This window comes from Melospiza georgiana, chromosome 20 (assembly GCF_028018845.1).
Source record: "Melospiza georgiana isolate bMelGeo1 chromosome 20, bMelGeo1.pri, whole genome shotgun sequence".
Taxonomy (NCBI): Eukaryota; Metazoa; Chordata; class Aves; order Passeriformes; family Passerellidae; genus Melospiza; species Melospiza georgiana.
The window spans coordinates 7112194-7131044 of record NC_080449.1 but is presented as its reverse complement, the minus strand read 5'-3'; the positions used below and the strand labels follow the sequence as shown (position 1 = coordinate 7131044).

Below are 18851 nucleotides of genomic sequence, written 5' to 3'. Positions count from 1 at the left end.
ATACACCCAACCTGCTGCAGCCGAGCACTGCCCTGTGCCTCAGGTGAGACCTGCCCTCCTGCTGTCTGCAGGGATTTCAGGATGGTGTGGCAGGGCTGGTCACACTCTGCTGGGAGCAGGGGGACACTCATGTGTCCCTTGCTCTTTCCTGGAGCTCTTTGCATGAGGGACTAGAACAAGACCCCTGCCTCCTTTGGGTACAGTGACTAGCCTGACCCACTGGGATCACCTGTGCACACTTTATGTCAGAACTCATCAGGATCAGTTCGCAGAGAGCAAGTGCTCCTCCACAGCTGCACGTGGCTATTGGCTCTAGCCAGCCGTCTTCTCCCTGAGCCCCATGAGTGGCAGGAGCCCAGGATTCGAGGTGTGCAGCTGGTGATAGCATTTGGCACTTGGTAACTTGTCTGTTAACAATTACAACTGACAAAAGCCATTGGTAGTGTAAAGTCTCATGAGGAAGTGGTGCTGAGTGGGGCCGTTCTCAGGCTTGATGAAAGGCATGTACAAGGTAACTCTGTCTTGGTTTGGGGCTCTGAAACAGTGTCTGGTTTGGAGGGGGGCTTTTTTTCTTTGGAAAAATAGTCGATTATGAGTAATAAGCCAGTTGACTTGTCCCACTGTGTATAAACACGGTCCTGTCCCAAACAGCTGCTGTGTCCCTCCTGTCGCTGTGCTGCCTAAACGGCGACAGCACTGGGAGCCTGCAGGACAGCACCGGCCCTTCCCGAGGGCAGTGCGGGTCCGGGCAGCCCGAGACCCCCGTCCTGTTCCTGGGGAGCTGGGGGGGCTCAGCGCCATCAGCGCTGCCGTCCATTAACACACGGGCACCGCTGCTGTGGGCAGCCCCGCTGACACCGGGCCGGGGCGGTGCTGCCGGCCGGGGGCTGCGGAGCTCCGGGGGGCTCTGTGCCCCAGCTCGGGCGGTGGGGGCTGTAGGGCCATGTGCCTGTGCTGACATGACAGACGGGCTGTGCCTGATGCTACGTCCCGAGCGGAGCGGCCGGCCGGGACCCCGGTGTCCGTGCGGAGGGGTCCGGCTGGCCACGGGGGCGGGGGCCTGGCTGCCCCTCGCAAAGATGGCGCTGCCCCCTCCCTCATGCGACGTGGCGCGCGCTGCCAGCTTCAACGATGGCGGCGGCGGCGTCAGGGGGGAGCCGGGGCGGCCCCGCCCCCTGGGCTGGGCGGCGCGCGCGGTGCGCGGGGGCGGTGGCGCGCACGCGGCGGGGATGGTGGCGCGGGGGCTGCGCGCGCTGCGCGGGGCGCTGCGGGCCGGGCGGCGCCGCTTCAGCACGCGCCCCGCGCGCGCCCCCGCCACCGACTACCAGGTACCGCGCGGGACCGCGCGCCGGGCGGGCACGGGGCCGCGCCAGCGCTGGGGCTGCGGGGCCGCGCGGGGCGGCGACAACGCACCCCGTCCCCTCGTCCCCCCCTGACCCCCTCCGCCGCCCCCCGCGGCCCCCCGCCTCACCGGCTGCTGCTCGCCACGGGCCCCCGCTTTCTGCTCCGGTCATCCCGCAAAGCGCCGAGCCCTGTGGCAGCGGCGGGCGAGCCCGGCCTGCAGCGGTGATCGCGGCGTGTCCCGGCCGCACGCGGCTGCGCCGGATGCCGTGGGGATGGCGGCAGTGCCCGGCGGGGAGCGGTCCCGCTCGGCAGAGCTCAGCGCTCCCGGTGTCAGTGCCGCTGCCTGTCCGCTGTCTGGGTGCAGTGTCCCCGCACTGGGGACACGGGTTGGTTTGGGGTCCCAACTGCTGGGTCCCCCCTGCAGCTCACGTCCCCTCGGCGCGGCTTTGGGGGGCTCGGTGACAATGGTGCCCTCTCAGGTGTGCCGTGCCGTGCCGTGCCGTGCAGGGCCAGCGTTGCTGCTTCATTAGCGCCGCTCATTAAACCCCAGCCCTGGAGCGCTGCCCGCTCCGGCCGGCGGCGACCTTGTCCCCGTGGGCAGCGCTGGGTGCCGGCCTGGCCCGTGCCGTGTCCCAGCGCGGGGCCAAGGGGCGCCTGGCGAGGGGCGGGTAACCCCTGCCCATAAGTAGCCCGGCCCCGTGACGGGATCGGGGGATCACATCCCGCGGCGCCATGGCAGAGATGCTGCCCGCCTGGGTGACCAATGGCACCGCCGAGGGGACTGAGCCCGAAGGGGTGGGTCAGGGGGCAGCGGGCTCTGCGCAGAGCGGCCCCAGGGCTGCTGTGTTGGGCACTATCCCGACTGCCCTGGGCGTCTTTCCAGGATGCAATCCGGATGCTCAACACCCTGCAGACCAATGCCAGCTACCTGGAGCAGGTGAAGCGGGAGCGTGGTGACCCCCAGGCCCAGCTGGAAGCCATGCAGGGCTTCTTGGAGAGGAGCGGGCTGAAGGTGAAGGGCTGATCCCCATCCTGTTCCCCCTGTCCTGGTGGCAGTGCCGCCATGCTTGGCTGCCATGGGGGTCTCACAGGGTGGTTGAACTCTTACAGGTCGAGGACCTGGATCGATTGAACATCATCCACGTCACGGGGACGAAGGGCAAGGTGAGGCGGGCGGTGCTGTGGGGGGCTCAGGGCACTGCTGCTGTCTGTGGCTCTGTTTGCCCTGCTCTGGGACAGGGCTTTAACACAGCTCTCTCCTCAGGGCTCGGCATGCGCCTTCACTGAATGCATCCTCCGCAACTACGGGCTGAAGACAGGCTTTTACAGGTGGGCAGGGGGTCAGGAGGGTTTTGAAGGGCCAGTGGGGCTGTGCCTGACTCTGCCCCCTGCTCTGTACCCCCAGCTCCCCTCACCTGGTGCAGGTGCGCGAGCGGATCCGCATCAATGGGCAGCCCATCAGCAAGGACCTCTTCAACAAGTACTTCTGGCTGGTCTACAACCGCCTGGAGGAGACCAAGGTGGGGCAGCAGGGGCTGTGGGGGTGCTCCCTCCCTTGGGTCCCCCACTCCCCTGCTCACCCTGCTCTGCCTGGCAGGACCCAGCACACGCCAGCATGCCGGCCTATTTCCGCTTCCTCACCATCATGGCCTTCCACGTCTTCCTGGAGGAGAAGGTCAGTGGTGGTGGCCTCCAGCTTGTGACAGAAATGTCAGGTTGGTGGGAACTTCAGGGAGGGGGGATTTGGGTCAGAATTTGTGTGGATCAGGCTGTCATGGCTGTAAATGGGTGCCAGGTAGATGATGCCCCCACAAATAGGGATGTGCTCAGGTGTGGGTTTGGAAGGGCTGGTGGCAGGGACTTGTCTCCACCCACATCCCTGAAGCCATGGGGGCATTTCCTGCTGATGGCTCTGATGGCTCTGATGTCCCCGTGTCCCCAGGTGGACCTGGCAGTGGTGGAAGTTGGCATTGGCGGCACCTATGACTGCACCAACATCATCAGGTAGGAGCTGGCAGGGCCGAGCCTGTCCCCAGGGCTGCCAGGGCCTGATGTCCCCACAGTGCAGGGGGGAACAGCAGGGACACTGCCATGCTGCATTCCCAGGACACCAGTGGTGTGTGGGGTCTCCTCCCTGGGCATCGACCACACCAGCATCCTGGGGGACACCATGGAGAAGATTGCCTGGCAGAAGGGGGGCATTTTTAAGGTAGGGAGATCTGGTCTTCTGTCTCCTCTTGTGTTTTGGGAGTGTGTTCCCCCACGTCCCTGAGCACCCCACATCCCTGAGCACCCCCACATCCCTGAGCACCCCCATGTCCCTGAGCACCCCCATGTCCTCCCCAGCCCGGTGTCCCAGCATTCACCGTGGCGCAGCCGGAGCGGCCGCTGGAGGTGCTGAGGGAGCGAGCCCAGGAGCGCAAGGTGAGCTGCTGCTGGGGTGTGGATTGGGGGGTGCCCCATCCCATGGTGGGGGGCTCAGCCTGCTCTCCCCTCTTCAGTGTCCCCTGTACCTCTGCCCGGAGCTGGATGACTTTGAGGAGGGCTGCCAGGCGCTGGAGCTGGGGCTGGCGGGTGCCCACCAGCGCTCCAACGCCGCCCTGGCCCTACAGCTGGCACGGACGTGGCTGCAGCGCCGCGGCTGCCAGGGTAAGGCACGGGGATGGGGATGGGGATGGGGCCAGACCCCACCAGGGCTCCTCAGGGCTCACTGGGATGCCTGTCCTGCCTAGGTCTGGGGGAGCTGAAGGAGGTGCCACCAAGCACAGAGCTGCTGGGGGGGCCAGTGCCACTGGCTCCTGCCTTCAGACTGACCGATGCCATGATCCAAGGTGCAGTATGGCCATGCCAGGACCCCCCCTCACTGTGTCACAGGGCATAGCGGGGCCATGCTGGACCCCATGCTGGAGGGCACAGCCCCACACTGGACCCCCACGGTGCTGGGGGTGGCATGGGGGTCCCAGCCATGCCCTGTGCTCCCCCAGGCCTGCGGGACACAGAGTGGCTGGGCCGGACCCAGGTGCTGTCCCACGGCCCTGTGACCTGGTACCTGGATGGAGCTCACACCACCAGCAGCATCCAGGCCTGCGTGCGCTGGTTCCGCCAGGCCGCCCTCAGCCAGGACAAGCCCCATGAGTAAGGAGGGGGTGCAGAGGGGGGCACACCTTGCAGCGGGGTGGTGCTGCTGCTGCTGCAGTCCCCTGGGGGCACGGGCCACCTGCCCTTTCTCCCTGCAGTGGTTCTGAGGTGCGTGTGCTGCTCTTCAATGCCACAGGTGACCGGGACACGGCGGCGCTGCTCAAGCTGCTGGTGGTGAGGTTTTAGGGGGCACCGGGGGGGTCACTGTGCCCGGGTGCCTGGCTTCTCTGCCGGTTCGGGGACCTGCTTTTTGCTGTGGGTGCAGGGAGCCACGAGGTGGAGCTGGCACCCTGTCTGTCTGTCTGTCCAGCCATCCTGCTGTCCCGAGGTGTATCCCACCTCAACCTGCAGGGGTCTTACAGTGCTGGGTGTGGGGAGGGACTTGGATCATCCCCTGTAACCCCACTGGTGTGGGACTGCCCCATTGGAAATCCCGTGGGTGGGTCCTGAGGGCTCCCACAGTGCTGATCCCTGCTGTCTCTGCAGCCCTGTCACTTTGACTATGCTGTCTTCTGCCCCAACTTCACAGAGGTGTCGGTGGCCAACAACGCAGGTGCGTGCTGAGGAGACAGGATCTCCCCCATCTTCCCCTTCTGCTCCCTCCCATCTCCCCCTGCAATCCCTGACTGTTCTCTCCATCCCTCCCAGACCAGCAGAACTTCAACGTGACGCTGGAGAACGCGCTGACGCGCTGCCTGGAGAACCAGCGGACGTGGACGAGGCTCCTGGAGGAGAAAGCGGGGCAGGACCCCTGGCTGCCCTCCCCGCTGCGGGTCGGGGGGCTGCTGCAGCCGGCCCCCGCCCGGGGCTCCCTGCTGCTGGTGCCCCCGGCGCCACGACCCCTCAACTCGCCGGCGCTGGTGTTCCCGTGCCTGGCGCAGGCGCTGCGGTGGGTGGCGCAGGGCCGGGACCCCCAGCTGGCCGCCCCCACGGCCTCGGGGGCTCACCCGCACCCCGCGGCCAGCAGCGGGGCCGTGCTGCTGCGGGAGGCGGCGGCCGTGCGCGTCCTGGTCACCGGCAGCCTGCACCTGGTGGGGGGAGCGCTGCGGCTGCTGGAGCCCGCCCTGTCGCAGTGACGGGCGCCTCTGGTTACATGAAGCACCAGTGCAGCCCCCGGTGATGCTCAGAGGCGTCTGGAGGGGGATGTGGGGCTCCCCCACCCCATCCTGGCTTGGCTGTTTTCACCCCAGTGCCTTCTGCCTGTGCCCTTCCCGGGACGCTGTCCGTGGGGGGATGCTCCTGGTCTCCATCTCCGCCCCAGTCAGACTGGCTGGGGGGACCCCCAGGCTTTGGGGGGCTGCCCCAGGCTGTCATGAGCTCCAGTGCCTGGTAGGTGGGAGCCTCACGCTCAGGTGGCAAGGCTCAGCGTCAGGGCGCAATTAATTTAATATAGGGAAGGTTTTTATTATTATTGATAAGAGTTTGTAACTTGGACGGGGAGCTGGGGGGAGTGGTGGGTTCTGCCCATCGTCCTGTGGGAGGGCAGCGGCCTTGCACCATCCTCCACAAATAAACCTCTTGCTGCTCCCACTGGTGCCTGCTGCCTTCCTGGGGGGAGGCAGGAGGGGCACGGGGGTCACCCCAAGTGCTGGGGCATGTCCAGGGGGCACCCACTTCTCCTTCCCCCCCCATTTGATGGGGAGCCTCGTGGGAGCTTTTGGCAATAGCTGCTCTTTCTGCCTCCCCACTGCAGCGGGGGAGCCCAGGGGGGTTGCAGGGTGCCCCCCCCCGGGTGTGGGCTGCCCTCAGGGGGCCAAAGCATTCACTGAATGAGTAATGGAGGCCCCCTCTGGGCTCGGCCTGAGATTTGGGGCGAAAAATCAGCTTAATGGCACCGGGCTGGCTCCCCAAGTCCGTTGGCCGGGGGCTGTGCGGGCTCGGGGGGGCCCGGGGGCGTCAGGCCATGCTGCTGGTGGAGCAGGGGGTGCTCTGGGTGCTGCCAATGCTGTGGTTGGTGCTGCTGCTCTCCGAGGCTGGCGCCGTGCTGGAAACCGGCTGCAGTTTGGAGATGGGACCTGGCTCACACCGCCCGCCACGGGAACACCAAGGGGAAACCACACTCAGGGCCAACAGCGGTGGCCTTGGCTGAGCCCCAGGGACCCTCCAGCCCTCGTGGGTCACTCCCCAGCCGAGCCCTGAGCCCCTGGGATGGAGATGAGCATGAGACACCAGGCAGGAGGGAGGGCAGATGGCAGAGGGGACCCTGAGGAGCTGTAGGCACACGGAGCAGGGTTATTGCCCTCTAGCACTGTACACACGAGGGCAATGGAGCAGCCTGGTCTCTGACTCAGCTAGGGGACTTTGGCCAGGAGGAAAAAATGGGCAACCCAGCAAGGGACACGCAGGGGCCCCCCCATCCCACCGTGGGGGTCCCCAGGGTGCTGGATACTCACGGGTGTGCGAGTAGATGTACCAGAGCACAGCAGTGAGGAGCGCCCCGATGAGGAAGGCGCCAAAGGTGATGCCCAGGACAGCGCCCAGCCCCAGCCCACGGTCTGTGGGAGGACGAGGCTGTCAGCACTGGCAGAGTCCCTCTCCCCCTCCATTCCCATCCTGACCACCTCCCTGCCCTGAACTCACAGTTGAGCGGCCGCCAGGCATCCTTCACTCTCACCTCCAGCACCTTCTCGAAGATGGTGTCATTCTGTGGAGTGCAGGTTGGGGTGAGAGGGGGGAGATGTGCACCCCCAGGCTCTGCAGGCCAGGGAATGCTGCTCCATCATGCATGTGCTCCATCACCCGAACAGCGTGGGACAAACCCATCAGGCTGCAGTGGGGACCAGCCTGGTGGCATCCCATGGTGGCCAGGGGGTCACACTGACCTGCAGGCCGGCCTTGCACCGCAGGGACGCGGAGAAGGGGATGTGGCCGCCCTCGGGAACGCTGTAGGTGAAGCGGAAGCGCCAGACCTTCCTGCCGTGGCTGCTGGGGGGCCCGTCCAGCACAGCCACCCCCGCTCCCCGCGCCTGCCCGCCCTGCACCAGCAGCACCGGCTCCCGCTCCGAGGCCACCAGCCAGCACTCCTTCAGCTGCAGGTCGGCCGGGTGATCCATCCACCGCATGGACGCCTGCAGGGGTGGGAGCGGGGCACCTTGTCAGGGTCGGTGCCCCAGGCAGGGCTGAGTGCCCCAGCCGGGCTCTGGATGGTGGCAGTACCTGCACAAAGGCCTCCTTGTTGATCTCCAGCTCCGTCTGCGGCGCCTTGAAGTCGGCGGTGGGGAAAAGGCGCAGGAAGAGCTCCCGTGGGATCTCGCACTGGAAACCCACCTGCAAGAGGGGAGCGGCACTCAGGGGGCAGCCAGCATCTGTGAGAACACAGGACGTTCCTCTGGCTGCCCCGGATGGCTCCAGACCCTTGCAGGGGGCTCAGAGACTTTGGCACAAAGACACATGTGCCTTCGGTTTTAACCCATGGAAACAATCACCAACTTTGTTTGAGGAGTTACAAGCCACAAGAGTTTGAGTAGAATGATAGTTAACTTGTCACAGGGTGAAAAAGTAGAATTTTGGGGGTTTTAGAATGGGGATTCAAGAGGCAAGATGGAAGAATCTGGGTGTTGTGCTGTCTTTCTTCTTCTTCTTGTTGGCCTCCATCTTCTGCTGTGATGGTGGCACTTTTGGATTGGTTTAGAGTAGAGACAGACTGTCTAACATAGGTGATAGGTATTGGAAAATTATTGTAAATAAAGCACACGTAGTTTCTAGTATAAAACCCTAACACCACCCCAAGGGCAGGGACTGTGCCTGGACAGATCTCAGCAGGTCAGAGAAAGAATGTGATAGATAAGAGAAAATCAACCTTGAAAACCAGAACTGAGGAATCTCAACTTCTTTGGTCTCGGGGCTGGTAAAAAAGACTTTAACACCTCGGGAGCCATTCCAGCAACACAAAACCCGAGAAGCACCCAGCTGGCAGTGCCATCTGCACCTTCTCCCACCCCTGGACATGCTGGGAAAGCTGGGCCTTACCCGCACGCTCCGGAGCACGGCGTCCTTGGCCAGGCTGAGGATGAGCTGTGAGAAGGGAGAGGGCTGGGTCAGTCAGGTGGTACCCAGGGATGGGATCATGGGATGGGATAATGGGATGGTCCCACCCACACACTCCCCCTCCATCTCAGCCCCGCTGCACTATGATGTTTCCAGCCATGCAAAGCAAGGAGGTCCTGGTGGAGACGCCCCTGCCCCTTCATGGGCCATCAGTGGGGCTGGAGGCAACACCCCCAGCTGGCCCCCCTCTCACCTCATTGTTGGCATAGCCCCTGCCCTCCAGCGAGGTGCCACAGTGGCTGAGGGGGCTCTTCAGCATGAAGTGGGTGGCATTTTTCTCTGCCTGGCAGCGGATGTCCCTCAGGGTGATGTTCACCACGTCCTTGATGGGCTGGGAGGGAAGAACTCTGTGGTCACGCACTGACAGGGGACAGCCCTGTGCCAGCCACCCCAAGCACCCAGAGCAAAATGAAACTTCTGAGTGATTTTGGAGGACATTGGCACCCCTCTCCACCCCCTCACCTCCAGGTAGGACCTGATGATGACAATCTCCATGGTTTCATCTGTGCACTTCCAGGGCTTGAGCGTGCGCAGCACCTGGTGGGGCAGGTCTGGGGGCTGTGTGATGACCATGGGGGTGGTGCTCACGGGCGTCTCGACCGTCCCTGCAGGACAGGGACATGGAGGGGGGCTGAGTGGGAGTGCTGGAACCCCCATCCCACCCAGCCCTGGGCTGCTGGGGCCTCACCGTGCTCGTGAATCTGCAGGCTGATGTGGGTGCTGGCAGGGATGGCAGAGTAGGAGGCAATGACACTGTAGTTCTTCCCAAAGGCCTCAGCAATGAGGCCCTGCTCTGTGTCAGGCAGGGGGTTCCCAGGGATCAGCACGGAGAAAAGGGGCATCTTGTAACTCCCAGAGACCTGCAGTGAGGGGGAAAGGGGGGAACACAGAGGGGCTGAGTGGAGACAGGGACAGCTGGGGGTGCACAAGGCAGGGTCCATCCCATAATCAGGGCTTGCAGCAAGGGGGCTGCACCTTGCCCATGTCTAATGTCTGCAGGTGCCCTCCTGCCACCTTTCCATGGCACCAGCATCTCCTGGGCACCTGGCAGAGCCCTCGGTGGGGGTGGTGGGGAGCACAAGCTCCTCTCAGCCTACCAGCAACTGGATGTTGCACTCTGTGGAGAGGAACCAGGTGAAGTTGGCCTTGCTCTGCAGGATGAGGATCTGGTTGCCAGCAGAGTTCGGAGAACAGCTCAGAGACAGGTTCACCCTTGTGATGGAGGAGCTGCAAAAGCACAAGACCCCCGTTCTCAGCATTCCATATCAACCCATCCCACACCCAGCTCAGGATGTGGGGCTCTGCCTTGGGGAAGCCCAGCGCCTTCCCAAGCATCTTCAGGCAAATCCCCCCGCCTGTCCCACTGCTGGCACTGTGGTACCTGGGCTCTGACTGCAGATGGATGATGTGGGCAGCCCTGGTGCTCTGGGCATCACTGCGTGAGCAGCTCTTCACCCCGTGGAAGAAGACCTCAGCCTCAAGGTGTGGAATGGAGTTGAAGTTCTCCTGGGGAACGCACCCTGGGGGGCTGTGGGCATCTGTGTGGAACAACACCGGGCTCAGTGTGGGGAGATGCCCAGGGCCAGGGCCATCAGTCCCCGTGGCACCTCCCAGGGAAGGTGCCCCAGGAGGTTCTCACCCCTGTGGAACAGGGAGACCATTCCTGCCCATCCAGCCCCCCGGTGCTATTCCCCAGCCCCACACACCTTCCCCCAGGTGCAGCTGGAGCCTGCGGGGGTCCTGCAGCTCACTGTAGGACGTGATGCCCCCATAGGCAGCCAGAGCCCAGGCCAGCAGCTGCTCCTCGCTGGAGACGATGAGTGGCTCGAGGTTTGGTGCTCTGATGGTGCTCTCTGGCATGAGGTGGGCATCCTGTGAGGCAAAGTGACAGCCTGAGCCAGGGTGAGGAGCAAGGTGCATCCCTCCCTTACACGGGCTGGCATGGGGAAAGCAAGGAAAACCTTAAACCTTTCCCCTCTGTGAACCTAAACCAGGTGAGTGTCCTGGAGCCCGGGCTGGGGGCCACCCTGGATGAGTGGGGGTTTCTGGGGCCGTGAGCTGGGAGCAGCGAGAGTGGCTGGAGGCACCGGGAGGGCTCAGCCCACTTTATTATTAGCCACAAACAAAGCAGGAGGTTTATTTTGCTAACAAAGCGCCCGACCCCGGCTCAGCTCGCTGGAGCCAAACCCCATCCCTGACCTTCCTCCCGCCGGCCGGAGGAAATGGGAGCTTTTTCCAGCCCTGTGCGTCATTCCCTGCCCGGCCAGCGCGGCCCTCAGCGAGCCAGCAATGCCGGGAGCGTCCCCTCCTCCCTGGGGCACCACGGATGGTGATCAGAGGGACCACCAGCGACCCCTTAAATATCCCCATGGGGGGCCCGGGCCCTGCTGCCCCCCTGGGTTGTTCCTTTTGTGGGGATGCGGCACTCACGGTGCGGAGGATCAGGTTGGAGCACGGGGAGGTGATGCTGGCAGGGCAGCGGCTGCAGAGGAGGATCAGCACTGCTGGGCGGCTGCAGGCACCGGCTCCCGGGGTCACTGTCACCGTCAGAGGGACAGGAGAGGCCTGGGGGGGGGAAGAGGAGAGCGTCACCGCTGCGGCCACCAAGCCCCAGCTGCTGTCACCTCCCTGGAGGCAGAGGGAGCAGGGAGAGCCCTGAGAGGAGCCAGGGCTGGGTTTAGGGGCAGGGACGCCGTGTGTACCCACACCAGCAGGGCAAACACACCCTGGCTCCCCCAAGCAAGGATGCCCACCTGGAAGATGGTGTCATCCGCACACTGTGTCCAGGACACCCCACATAGTGAGATCTAGGCACCCCCTTCTTAGGGACCAGGGCATCCTTGAACTAGAGACTAAGCAATCTCTGCACCGGGTGTGAGAATCACCCCACTGTGGGCTGGGGTATCCCCACACTGAGGGCTGGAGCATCCCCACCCCGAGCACCAGAGCATCCTCACTGTAGGTACTGGGGCGTCTCCCACTGAAGGCTGGAGAATCCCCACCCTGGGCCCTGGGGCATGCCCCGGGCAGGTTTCCCAGCCCCGTCCCAGCGCTGTGCAGCCGCTGCAGGCTCAGGTGTGTCCGTGCTGCAGAGCAGGGGTGCCTGGGCACAGGGGTGGCACACAGCACTCCTCGTGGCCAGCACTGCCTGCTGGCCTCTAGCCGGAAATCCGCATGGGGAAGTCAAAACTCCAGGCGCTAAGTTTGGCAACTGCTGCCTGGAAAACGGCTCGCAAAGCTCCGAGCAGAGGGAGAGGAGAGAGGAGAGGGAAAACCAGCCGGGGACGCGGCGGGACGGGGGGAGGCTGCTGCACAGGGCTAGCGGGATGATGCTGTGGGCATCCCGGCCTCCTGGCCATGGCCCCGTGGTCAGCGTGGGTGGCCAGGGACCCCGGGTGGCCCCGAGTGTCGGGGAGGAGCTGGCGGCTGTTTTTCCTGCCGCGTGTTTTGTGGCGCTCCATTGTTTGGCTGCGCGAGTGGCGGGAGCCTCGGCGCTCCCCGCCGCCGCCTTTCGGGTTATTTTTTTTTCTTTTTCTTCTCCTTTTTTTTTTTTTTTTTTTTTTTTTTTTTTTCATCGTGGGGATCTGCTTATAGAAAGCAGCTTCCAGTAATTCTTCTATAAGTGGAGCCGCGTCCCTGCCCAGCTTCCCCCGTGCGCCGCGGGGCTCAGCGCCGCAGCCGTGACATCAGTGCGTGTCCCCTGCCGCCGCTGGTGACAGCCCGGGGGCACCCCCGGCCCTGGCGCTCCTCCAGCATGCCAAGGGCAGGTTACACCGGGCTGGGCCACAGGGTCCTTGCGGAACCGACCCTCCCCAGCGCCTCGTGGTCTGGCTCCCCCTCCGCTCCAAAAGCAGAACTGGGAGAGCTGGGAGGTGGCAGCGAGGGGGGAGTGTGGCGCCAGGGCTGGGCCAAAATCGGGTGCTGGGCCCCAGCCAGCGTGAGGGAAGCCTGTCTGTCCTGCAGAGCTGCCATGCCAACCCGTGAGCTGGTGCAAACCCACCCAGCAGCGCCAGCCAGTGCCAGCGCCGGCCCTGGCACCGCCCTTGCCCCAAAGCACCCTCAGTGTGGTTATCACCCCAGCTTTGGCAGACAGGCTTCTGCTTGCTTGAACACCTTAAAATTATGTGCCTCCTTCATCCCTCCGCTCTTTCCTCCATCCCTCCCTTCATTCCTCTTTTCATGTTCTCCTCCATCTCTTCCTCCATTCTATCTTCCGTCCCTGCCTGCCTTCCACTTTCCATCCATCCCTCCCTCTCTCTGCCCAGCTCCTGAGCCAGAGCCAGAGCCAGGCCACCTTCCCAGGGAAATGGAGGGTCCTCAGGTGTCCAGCACAGCAATATCTGCCTTGGCAGCATGGGCTATTAGGGAATTTGCCTCTAAATTGCCATCAGGGGCAGAGATGCTCAAGGCTGTGCTTGGAGGAGAAGCTGGGACAAGGTGCCATGGAGGAATTTAATCCACTGCTCCTTAATTAGAGGAAGGTTTTCACAGCTGGGACACCCTGTGCTGAGGGTGGTGACAGGATGGCAGTGCTGTGGTGACAGTGTGAAGCACAGTGTAAGAAATTCTGTGGGGATGCTCTGGGACCCCTCATGCTCACCTTGGACCACTTGACGCTGAGCACATGGACCTCATGGTCGGTGCCCACGGAGCTGTTGCTGACACAGCCCCGGGGCACCGTGCTGGTGGCATAGGAGAGGGTGACGGGTGGCTCTGCTGTCACGGGCTGCAGGTCACAGCCCTCGGCTCTGCCGGGATCTGGGTGGAAAACAAGAGAGCGTCAGTCCCGGATGCGGGGTGACACAGCGCGGGGGGACACGGTGCAGGAGGGGCTGAATCCCTGCCAGCACCGGCACTGCCCCCTCACCCTCAGCCCCAGCCCGGCGTCAGCACAGCCCCCCCGGGACCATCGGCTACGTGTCGGCCCCCGCCAGCCCCTCCGCAGCCCCGCTAATGGCGCTGGGATCCGGGCTGGAAAAATGCGCTGTCCCCGCTCGGCACTGCCCGTGCCAGAACTCGCACCCGGCCGCCCCCAGGGCCGGGCGGCGGCGGAAGCCCCCCCGCATTCCCCGGGCGCAGGAAAGGGGGGAGCGCAGGTACGGCGATGGCTGTGGAGCTCATCCATCCTCCCGGCGTGAGCTCGGCCCCAGCACACAGCCCCCGGCGGCGTGCGGCGAGCGGGGCCGGCCGGCGGCTGCCAAGGGAAATCCTGAGCGCAAACAGCCATTTGAAGGCCTGATCCTGTAAATCCCCACGTGCCTCGACAGTTTCCTCTCTGCCTCAGGCAGCCCTGCTGCTGTGGCCGGGCTGTCCTTAACTTGGCCCCGAGGAGCGGTCTGCAGCCATGGGGGCTCTGCTCCAGGGGGCTGGGAAGGACAGACCCCCATGGTCACAGCTGGGCTTTCTATGGGGACACAGTGCCCGGGATGCTGTGTTTCCTTTGGAGATATCCACTGAGTTGAATCCCTTCCCACTCCAACATTTCCCATCCCTGGTGGCTCCAGCACCAAGAGGTGACTGGACCAAACTCACCAGCCACCCCTATCAGGAGTGGGGCTAGAGGGTTATGTCAATTATGTCACAGACATCTTTTATGAAAAATCCTTTCCTTAAGATTTTTCCTCCTGAGAAGCTGAGAAGCCTCAGGAACAACATGTAAACAATGATTATCTGCTGCTGGGGAACCATGTTAGTTGTTTTTAATTAATGGCCAATCACAGTCAGCTGGCTCAGACTCTGTCCAAGCTACAAGCCTTTGTTATCATTCCTTCTTTTGCTATTCTTAGCCAGCCTTCTGATTAAATCATTTCTTCTATCCTTTTAGTATAGTTTTAATTTATTCCATATCATAAAATAATAAATCAGCCTTCTGAAACATGGAGTCGGATCCTCGTCTCTTCCCCCATCCTCAGACCCCTGTGAGCACAGTCACAGTGTGATGCTCCAGCTCACTGAGTTTTTGGGATGCAGCAACAGGCATCAACAATTCCGTCCCATCACGGTGTCCCTGACCCGCGTCTCCCCGCTGGGGCGGCCCGGTGGCGGCGGCGGGGTCACGGCACAGACCCCCGGTGACGCCGCCGTGGCCTCGCCAATTGTCCGGTGCTTCCTCCTCCCCGCGCGGCCGCAGCATCGGGAGGAAGATAAACAGCGGCTTATCTGGGCGCCGCAGGCCGCGTCCCTCTTCCCTTCCACTCCTGCCCCGACGGCACCGGGCACGGGCAGGGCACGGGCAGGGCACGGGCAGGGCACGGGCAGGGCACGGGCAGCCGTGGCTCCCGGGGCAGCACCGTCCCGCCGGGAGCGCAGGCAGGGCCGGGGGCCGCGGCCGGGATCGCCCCCGGCAGGGCAGGGATGCCAGGCGAGGGGATGGTGCCAGGCGGGCACTGTCTGTCTGTCCCTGGGGAAGGCTCCAGCATTATGTCAGGATCAGATAAGGGGGCTCAGCTGGGCCGCCGGGGCGATCAGATAAGGGCACTGTTATTTTTGTACTCCAGGAAAGGGAAAAAAAAAATTAAAAGGAAGAAAGAAAGAAAATCCACTTTATGTTTTTCCAACCCGCATTCTCCCTTGCTTTGGTGCTGCTGAGATCAAGGAGCAGGGGTGGTCCCACTGTGGGTCCCCCGTGGGTCAGGGGCTGGGGGGCAAATTCCTGGGGTTTGGGAGCAGAGAGAAAAGCTGGGGTGTGGGGTGCAGGGCAAGGGTGGCTCTGGCAGTGCAGGATGCCCATGGGATGGGCAGCACCACTTTGGCATCCTTGCATCTGGCAGTGTTGTCTTGGTACTTGTGTAAAGATCCAGGACAGGAATGGGGATGGATCCTGCACTGAGAGGGGATTGGCATCCTCTGAGCCACCACTGGCTCTTGGACCATGCTGAGGTGGCACTGGGGGGCAGACGATGGGGTGGATGGGTCCAGGCTTCGGGCCTGACACAAACCACATCATTCCTGCCCCTCTCTGAATCAGACAGGTGCCAAGAAGATGGGAGGGGTGGCCCAGCACCATGCTCACCCCACGGGGAGCAGTCCTGGCCCCTGTCAAGGGGGGCACAAAGTCCCCCCACCTCTGGATTCTGGATGTGTCTGTGAGACACCCTGACACTGCACCCACCAAGAGCACCCCAGAACAACATGAACTGAACTGTGCCCACCATGGACATCCCAGCCCCACAGCACTGCGCCCACCACGGACATCCCAGCCCCACAGCACTGTGCCCACTGCTATGAGACACTCAGCCCCACAGCACTGTGCCCACGGCTATGGGGCACTCAGCCCCATGGCACTGTGCCCACGGCTATGGGACACTCAGCCCTACAGCACTGTGCCCATTGCTATGGGGCACTCAGCCCCATGGCACTGTGCCCACGGCTATGGGGCACTCAGTTCCATGGCACTATAGGCTCCCAGCCCCAGAGGATCCTGTGAGGAAGAAGCAGCCACCGGTGAGGATGAGGTGAGTAGCACAGGTAGACAGGGTGGGGACCGTGTGTCACAGGTACCCAGGACATGGAGCATGTAGCACAGACACTCAGGATGGCACAACTACACAGGACAGTGACAATATGGCCCAGTCAGACAGGATGGGGTCCATAGAGCACAGCTGCATCCCTTAGGGGTGGTATGGTCAGAGGAGATGGTCTGTGGTATGGCAGAGTGACACAGGGACCATACAGACACATCCAATAGGGACTGTACGGCTCCATTGCAGAGCACAGGGACTGTGTGCCACAGCTACATTGGATGGAGATCATACAGCACAGATAAATAGGACAGGGACCACAGAAACACACACTCAGGGTGGGCACAGCTGTGTAGGACTGAGCCCTTACAGCACAGCCCTGTTAGGGCATGTATGGCACAGCCATATAGGGTGGAGACTGTGGGGGGTGAATATAAAGGTCATGGGCACATGGCACTGCTACGTAGGACACAGGGGACATTGCACAGCTGTGTGGGATGAGGAGCAGATGGCACAGCTGATGGTATAGGGACTGTACATCACAGACAGGGAGGATAAGGCCTCTGTGGCACAACAACAGAGGAGGAGGAGCATGTGGTTATAGGATGGGGACTGTACAAGAAAGTGGCAGAGGACACAAACCTTACTGTGCATCTACACAGGACAGGGACACCGTGGCACTGCCCTAGGGCAGGGACAGTGGCACGGCTATAGGATGGGCACCCAGCCTCACAATTACACAGGACACAGGAGTTACAGTACGTCTACAAGGATGGAAACTGTATGGCACAACTACAGGGGACATGGCACAGCCTCACTGCACAGGGACTGTCTGGCACAGCCACCAGACAGGGCTGTGATATAAGAGAGTGGGCACCAAGCCTGGCAGCGGGGCCACCCCAGCACCACCCATGAGCAGTGACCCCCAGGGTGACCAGGAGGGACCAACCCAGCTGGGACACTCAGTGCTGCTGGCCCCAGCCTCTCTGGGCTGCTGCTGCCTCCCCAGCTCCCTTCCCCTTGCCACAGGCAATGTCCCTGAGTCCCCCAGCTCTCTGTCCCCCAGCTCCATCAGCACTGGGGTCCCTCCCTGACATCCCCCTGTGGCTTTGCAGGGATCTCGGGGTGGCTCTGACTGCTCCAGAGGTGTCTAAGCCGCCAGCTCCCATTTGAGGTTTTAAGGGCTTTTCCCGTTTCTCACCCCCAGCTCCATCCCCACATTCCATATGAGGTTTTAAGGGTTTTCTCCCATTTCTCATCCCCGTCTCCTGGTCAACCCCTCCGTACCCCGGGATGATGGGGACCAAAGCCCCCCCAGACCCCCCGTGTGCCACCGTCTGGGTCAGGACTCAGCGGCGGCGCCTTCAACGCGTCCCACGCCCAGTGACGCAGCCGGGATTTGGGGGTCCCAGGGAGCGGCAGGGCTGTGCTGTGTTCCGGGAATCGGGCTGGGTCCGTCCCGTCCCACACGGACCCAAAACCTCCTCTCCGGGGGGTTCCCGGGGGTGACAATCTGTGCCTGTGCGGGCACCGCCGGGACCCCTTTGGCCCGATCCGGAGTGCCCGCTGTCCCGTCCCGCTGTCCCGTTCCCGCTGTCCCGTCCCGCTGTCCCGTTCCCGCTGTCCCGTCCCCCTGTCCCGTTCCCGGTGTCCCGTCCCGCGGCTCTCATCCCCGGGCTGCGGCCCCCCGGTGCCCCCGTCCCCACTCACCCGGGCGGCCGAGCAGCGCCAGCAGCAGCGGCAGGAGCGGGACGGAGCGGGGGCCCATGTCCGCGGCGGCCGCTCCCGGGAGCCAGCGCCGAGTGCGGGCGGCGGCAGCGGCAGGAAACCGACTCCCTTCGGAGGAGGGTCCGCGGCGGAGGAAATGCCGCTGGCGGCGCTGGGGCCGGGCCGGCGGGGCCGGGGGGGCGGAGAGGATGGACCCCCCCTCCCCCGGAGGCGCCGTGCCTCAGTTTCCCTGCAGGCTGCGCATCCGGAGGGGCAGGGGGAGGGCACCGGTACCCGGGCCGGGTGCCCCCAGGGCTGGCATTAATGAGTGGAGGGTTGGACACGGGGGTTCTGGTGGGGTGCACCCACACAAATTATTCCCGAGCTGCCCCACCCAGGCCATGGGGAAGGGGCTGTCCCCGATATTCAGCCCCCCCTGGCCCAGCCAGCGCCCTGGCACGGCCACAGGGCTCAGGCTGGGGGCTGCCCCATGGATGCCCAGGCTGGTGGGCAGCTGGAAGCCCCCGAGCACTGCTGCTGCCTGCCCTGCCTGTACCCCTGGCCAGGGCACAGCTGGGGCTGCCCTGACACCCCCACATGGCAGGGGGGCTGGGGGTCAGGAGATCCCGTGGGACAAGGGGGCAGGGGGAGGGAGTCACGGGCAAGGGGGTGACAGCTGGGCACGGCCGAAGGGGCACCAGGGACCCCCTTGTGACTCCTGCCCCGGCCGAAGGGGCACCAGGGACCCCCTTGTGCACTCCTGCCCCATTCCCCCCCACACCTGTGCTGGCCCAGGTGGGAACCCTCACACAGCGATCAGTGGGGCTGGGACCCTCACGCCGGGGGTGGGCGCGGGTCCCCGGGGTGGGGTCGCTCCATGGTTCAGGGGCGTGGGGACAGAATGGAGACGTGCCAGGGAAGTCAGCGACGGCTGTCCCCAGCAGCCAGGATGTCCCCGGAGATGCCCGAGACCGGGGTGAGCAGCAGCCACGTCCCATGACAGAGCACTGCCATCTCCTGGGGACCGCGGGGACGGTGCTCACCCGGGCATGGGGACGGGGATGGGGACCGGGACCTGGCACGGGGTGCTCTGGGTCCCTCGCACCCCTCTCCCCGCGGTGACACCACAGGACAACGACCAAGAGACCCTCGGTG

At 63.7% G+C, this 18851-nt stretch overlaps 2 protein-coding genes across 2 annotated transcripts; one reads left to right on the top strand and one right to left on the bottom strand.

The window, feature by feature from the left end:
- Positions 1 to 1272: 1272 nt before the first annotated feature.
- On the top strand, positions 1273 to 5566 carry FPGS (folylpolyglutamate synthase). Its single transcript, XM_058038020.1, has 15 exons — positions 1273 to 1328; positions 2228 to 2356; positions 2455 to 2508; positions 2609 to 2673; positions 2750 to 2864; positions 2942 to 3019; positions 3287 to 3348; positions 3451 to 3553; positions 3691 to 3768; positions 3846 to 3993; positions 4077 to 4175; positions 4329 to 4479; positions 4581 to 4656; positions 4969 to 5035; positions 5131 to 5566. Exons 2-15 carry the CDS (start codon positions 2240 to 2242, stop codon positions 5556 to 5558), a joined length of 1641 nt encoding a protein of 546 aa, XP_057894003.1. The 5' UTR covers positions 1273 to 1328; positions 2228 to 2239; the 3' UTR covers positions 5559 to 5566.
- Positions 5567 to 6366: 800 nt separating this feature from the next.
- On the bottom strand, positions 6367 to 17788 carry ENG (endoglin). The gene is made up of 15 exons (XM_058038019.1): positions 17700 to 17788; positions 13130 to 13287; positions 10960 to 11094; positions 10236 to 10401; positions 9911 to 10067; positions 9627 to 9756; positions 9218 to 9389; positions 8992 to 9134; positions 8723 to 8860; positions 8452 to 8496; positions 7639 to 7749; positions 7305 to 7550; positions 7063 to 7126; positions 6876 to 6977; positions 6367 to 6497 (listed from the first exon to the last, which is right to left on the bottom strand). Exons 1-15 carry the CDS (start codon positions 17755 to 17757, stop codon positions 6379 to 6381), a joined length of 1944 nt encoding a protein of 647 aa, XP_057894002.1. The 5' UTR covers positions 17758 to 17788; the 3' UTR covers positions 6367 to 6378.
- Between the last annotated feature and the right edge of the window lie 1063 nt (positions 17789 to 18851).

Bases quoted from the DNA above. Each gene is read 5' to 3' on its own strand.
- FPGS (XM_058038020.1), top strand. From the start codon at position 2,240: ATGCTCAACACCCTGCAGACCAATGCCAGCTACCTGGAGCAGGTGAAG. The intron at 3,349-3,450 runs GTAGGAGCTGGC...CTGCATTCCCAG, and splicing joins GACTGCACCAACATCATCAG to GACACCAGTGGTGTGTGGGG. The intron at 3,554-3,690 runs GTAGGGAGATCT...TGTCCTCCCCAG, and splicing joins AGAAGGGGGGCATTTTTAAG to CCCGGTGTCCCAGCATTCAC.
- ENG (XM_058038019.1), bottom strand. From the start codon at position 17,757: ATGGGCCCCCGCTCCGTCCCGCTCCTGCCGCTGCTGCTGGCGCTGCTC. The intron at 11,095-13,129 runs GTGAGCATGAGG...TCCCCCCCCCAG, and splicing joins TCAGCGTCAAGTGGTCCAAG to GCCTCTCCTGTCCCTCTGAC. The intron at 8,497-8,722 runs GTGAGAGGGGGG...CCCTTCTCACAG, and splicing joins GGGGCTATGCCAACAATGAG to CTCATCCTCAGCCTGGCCAA.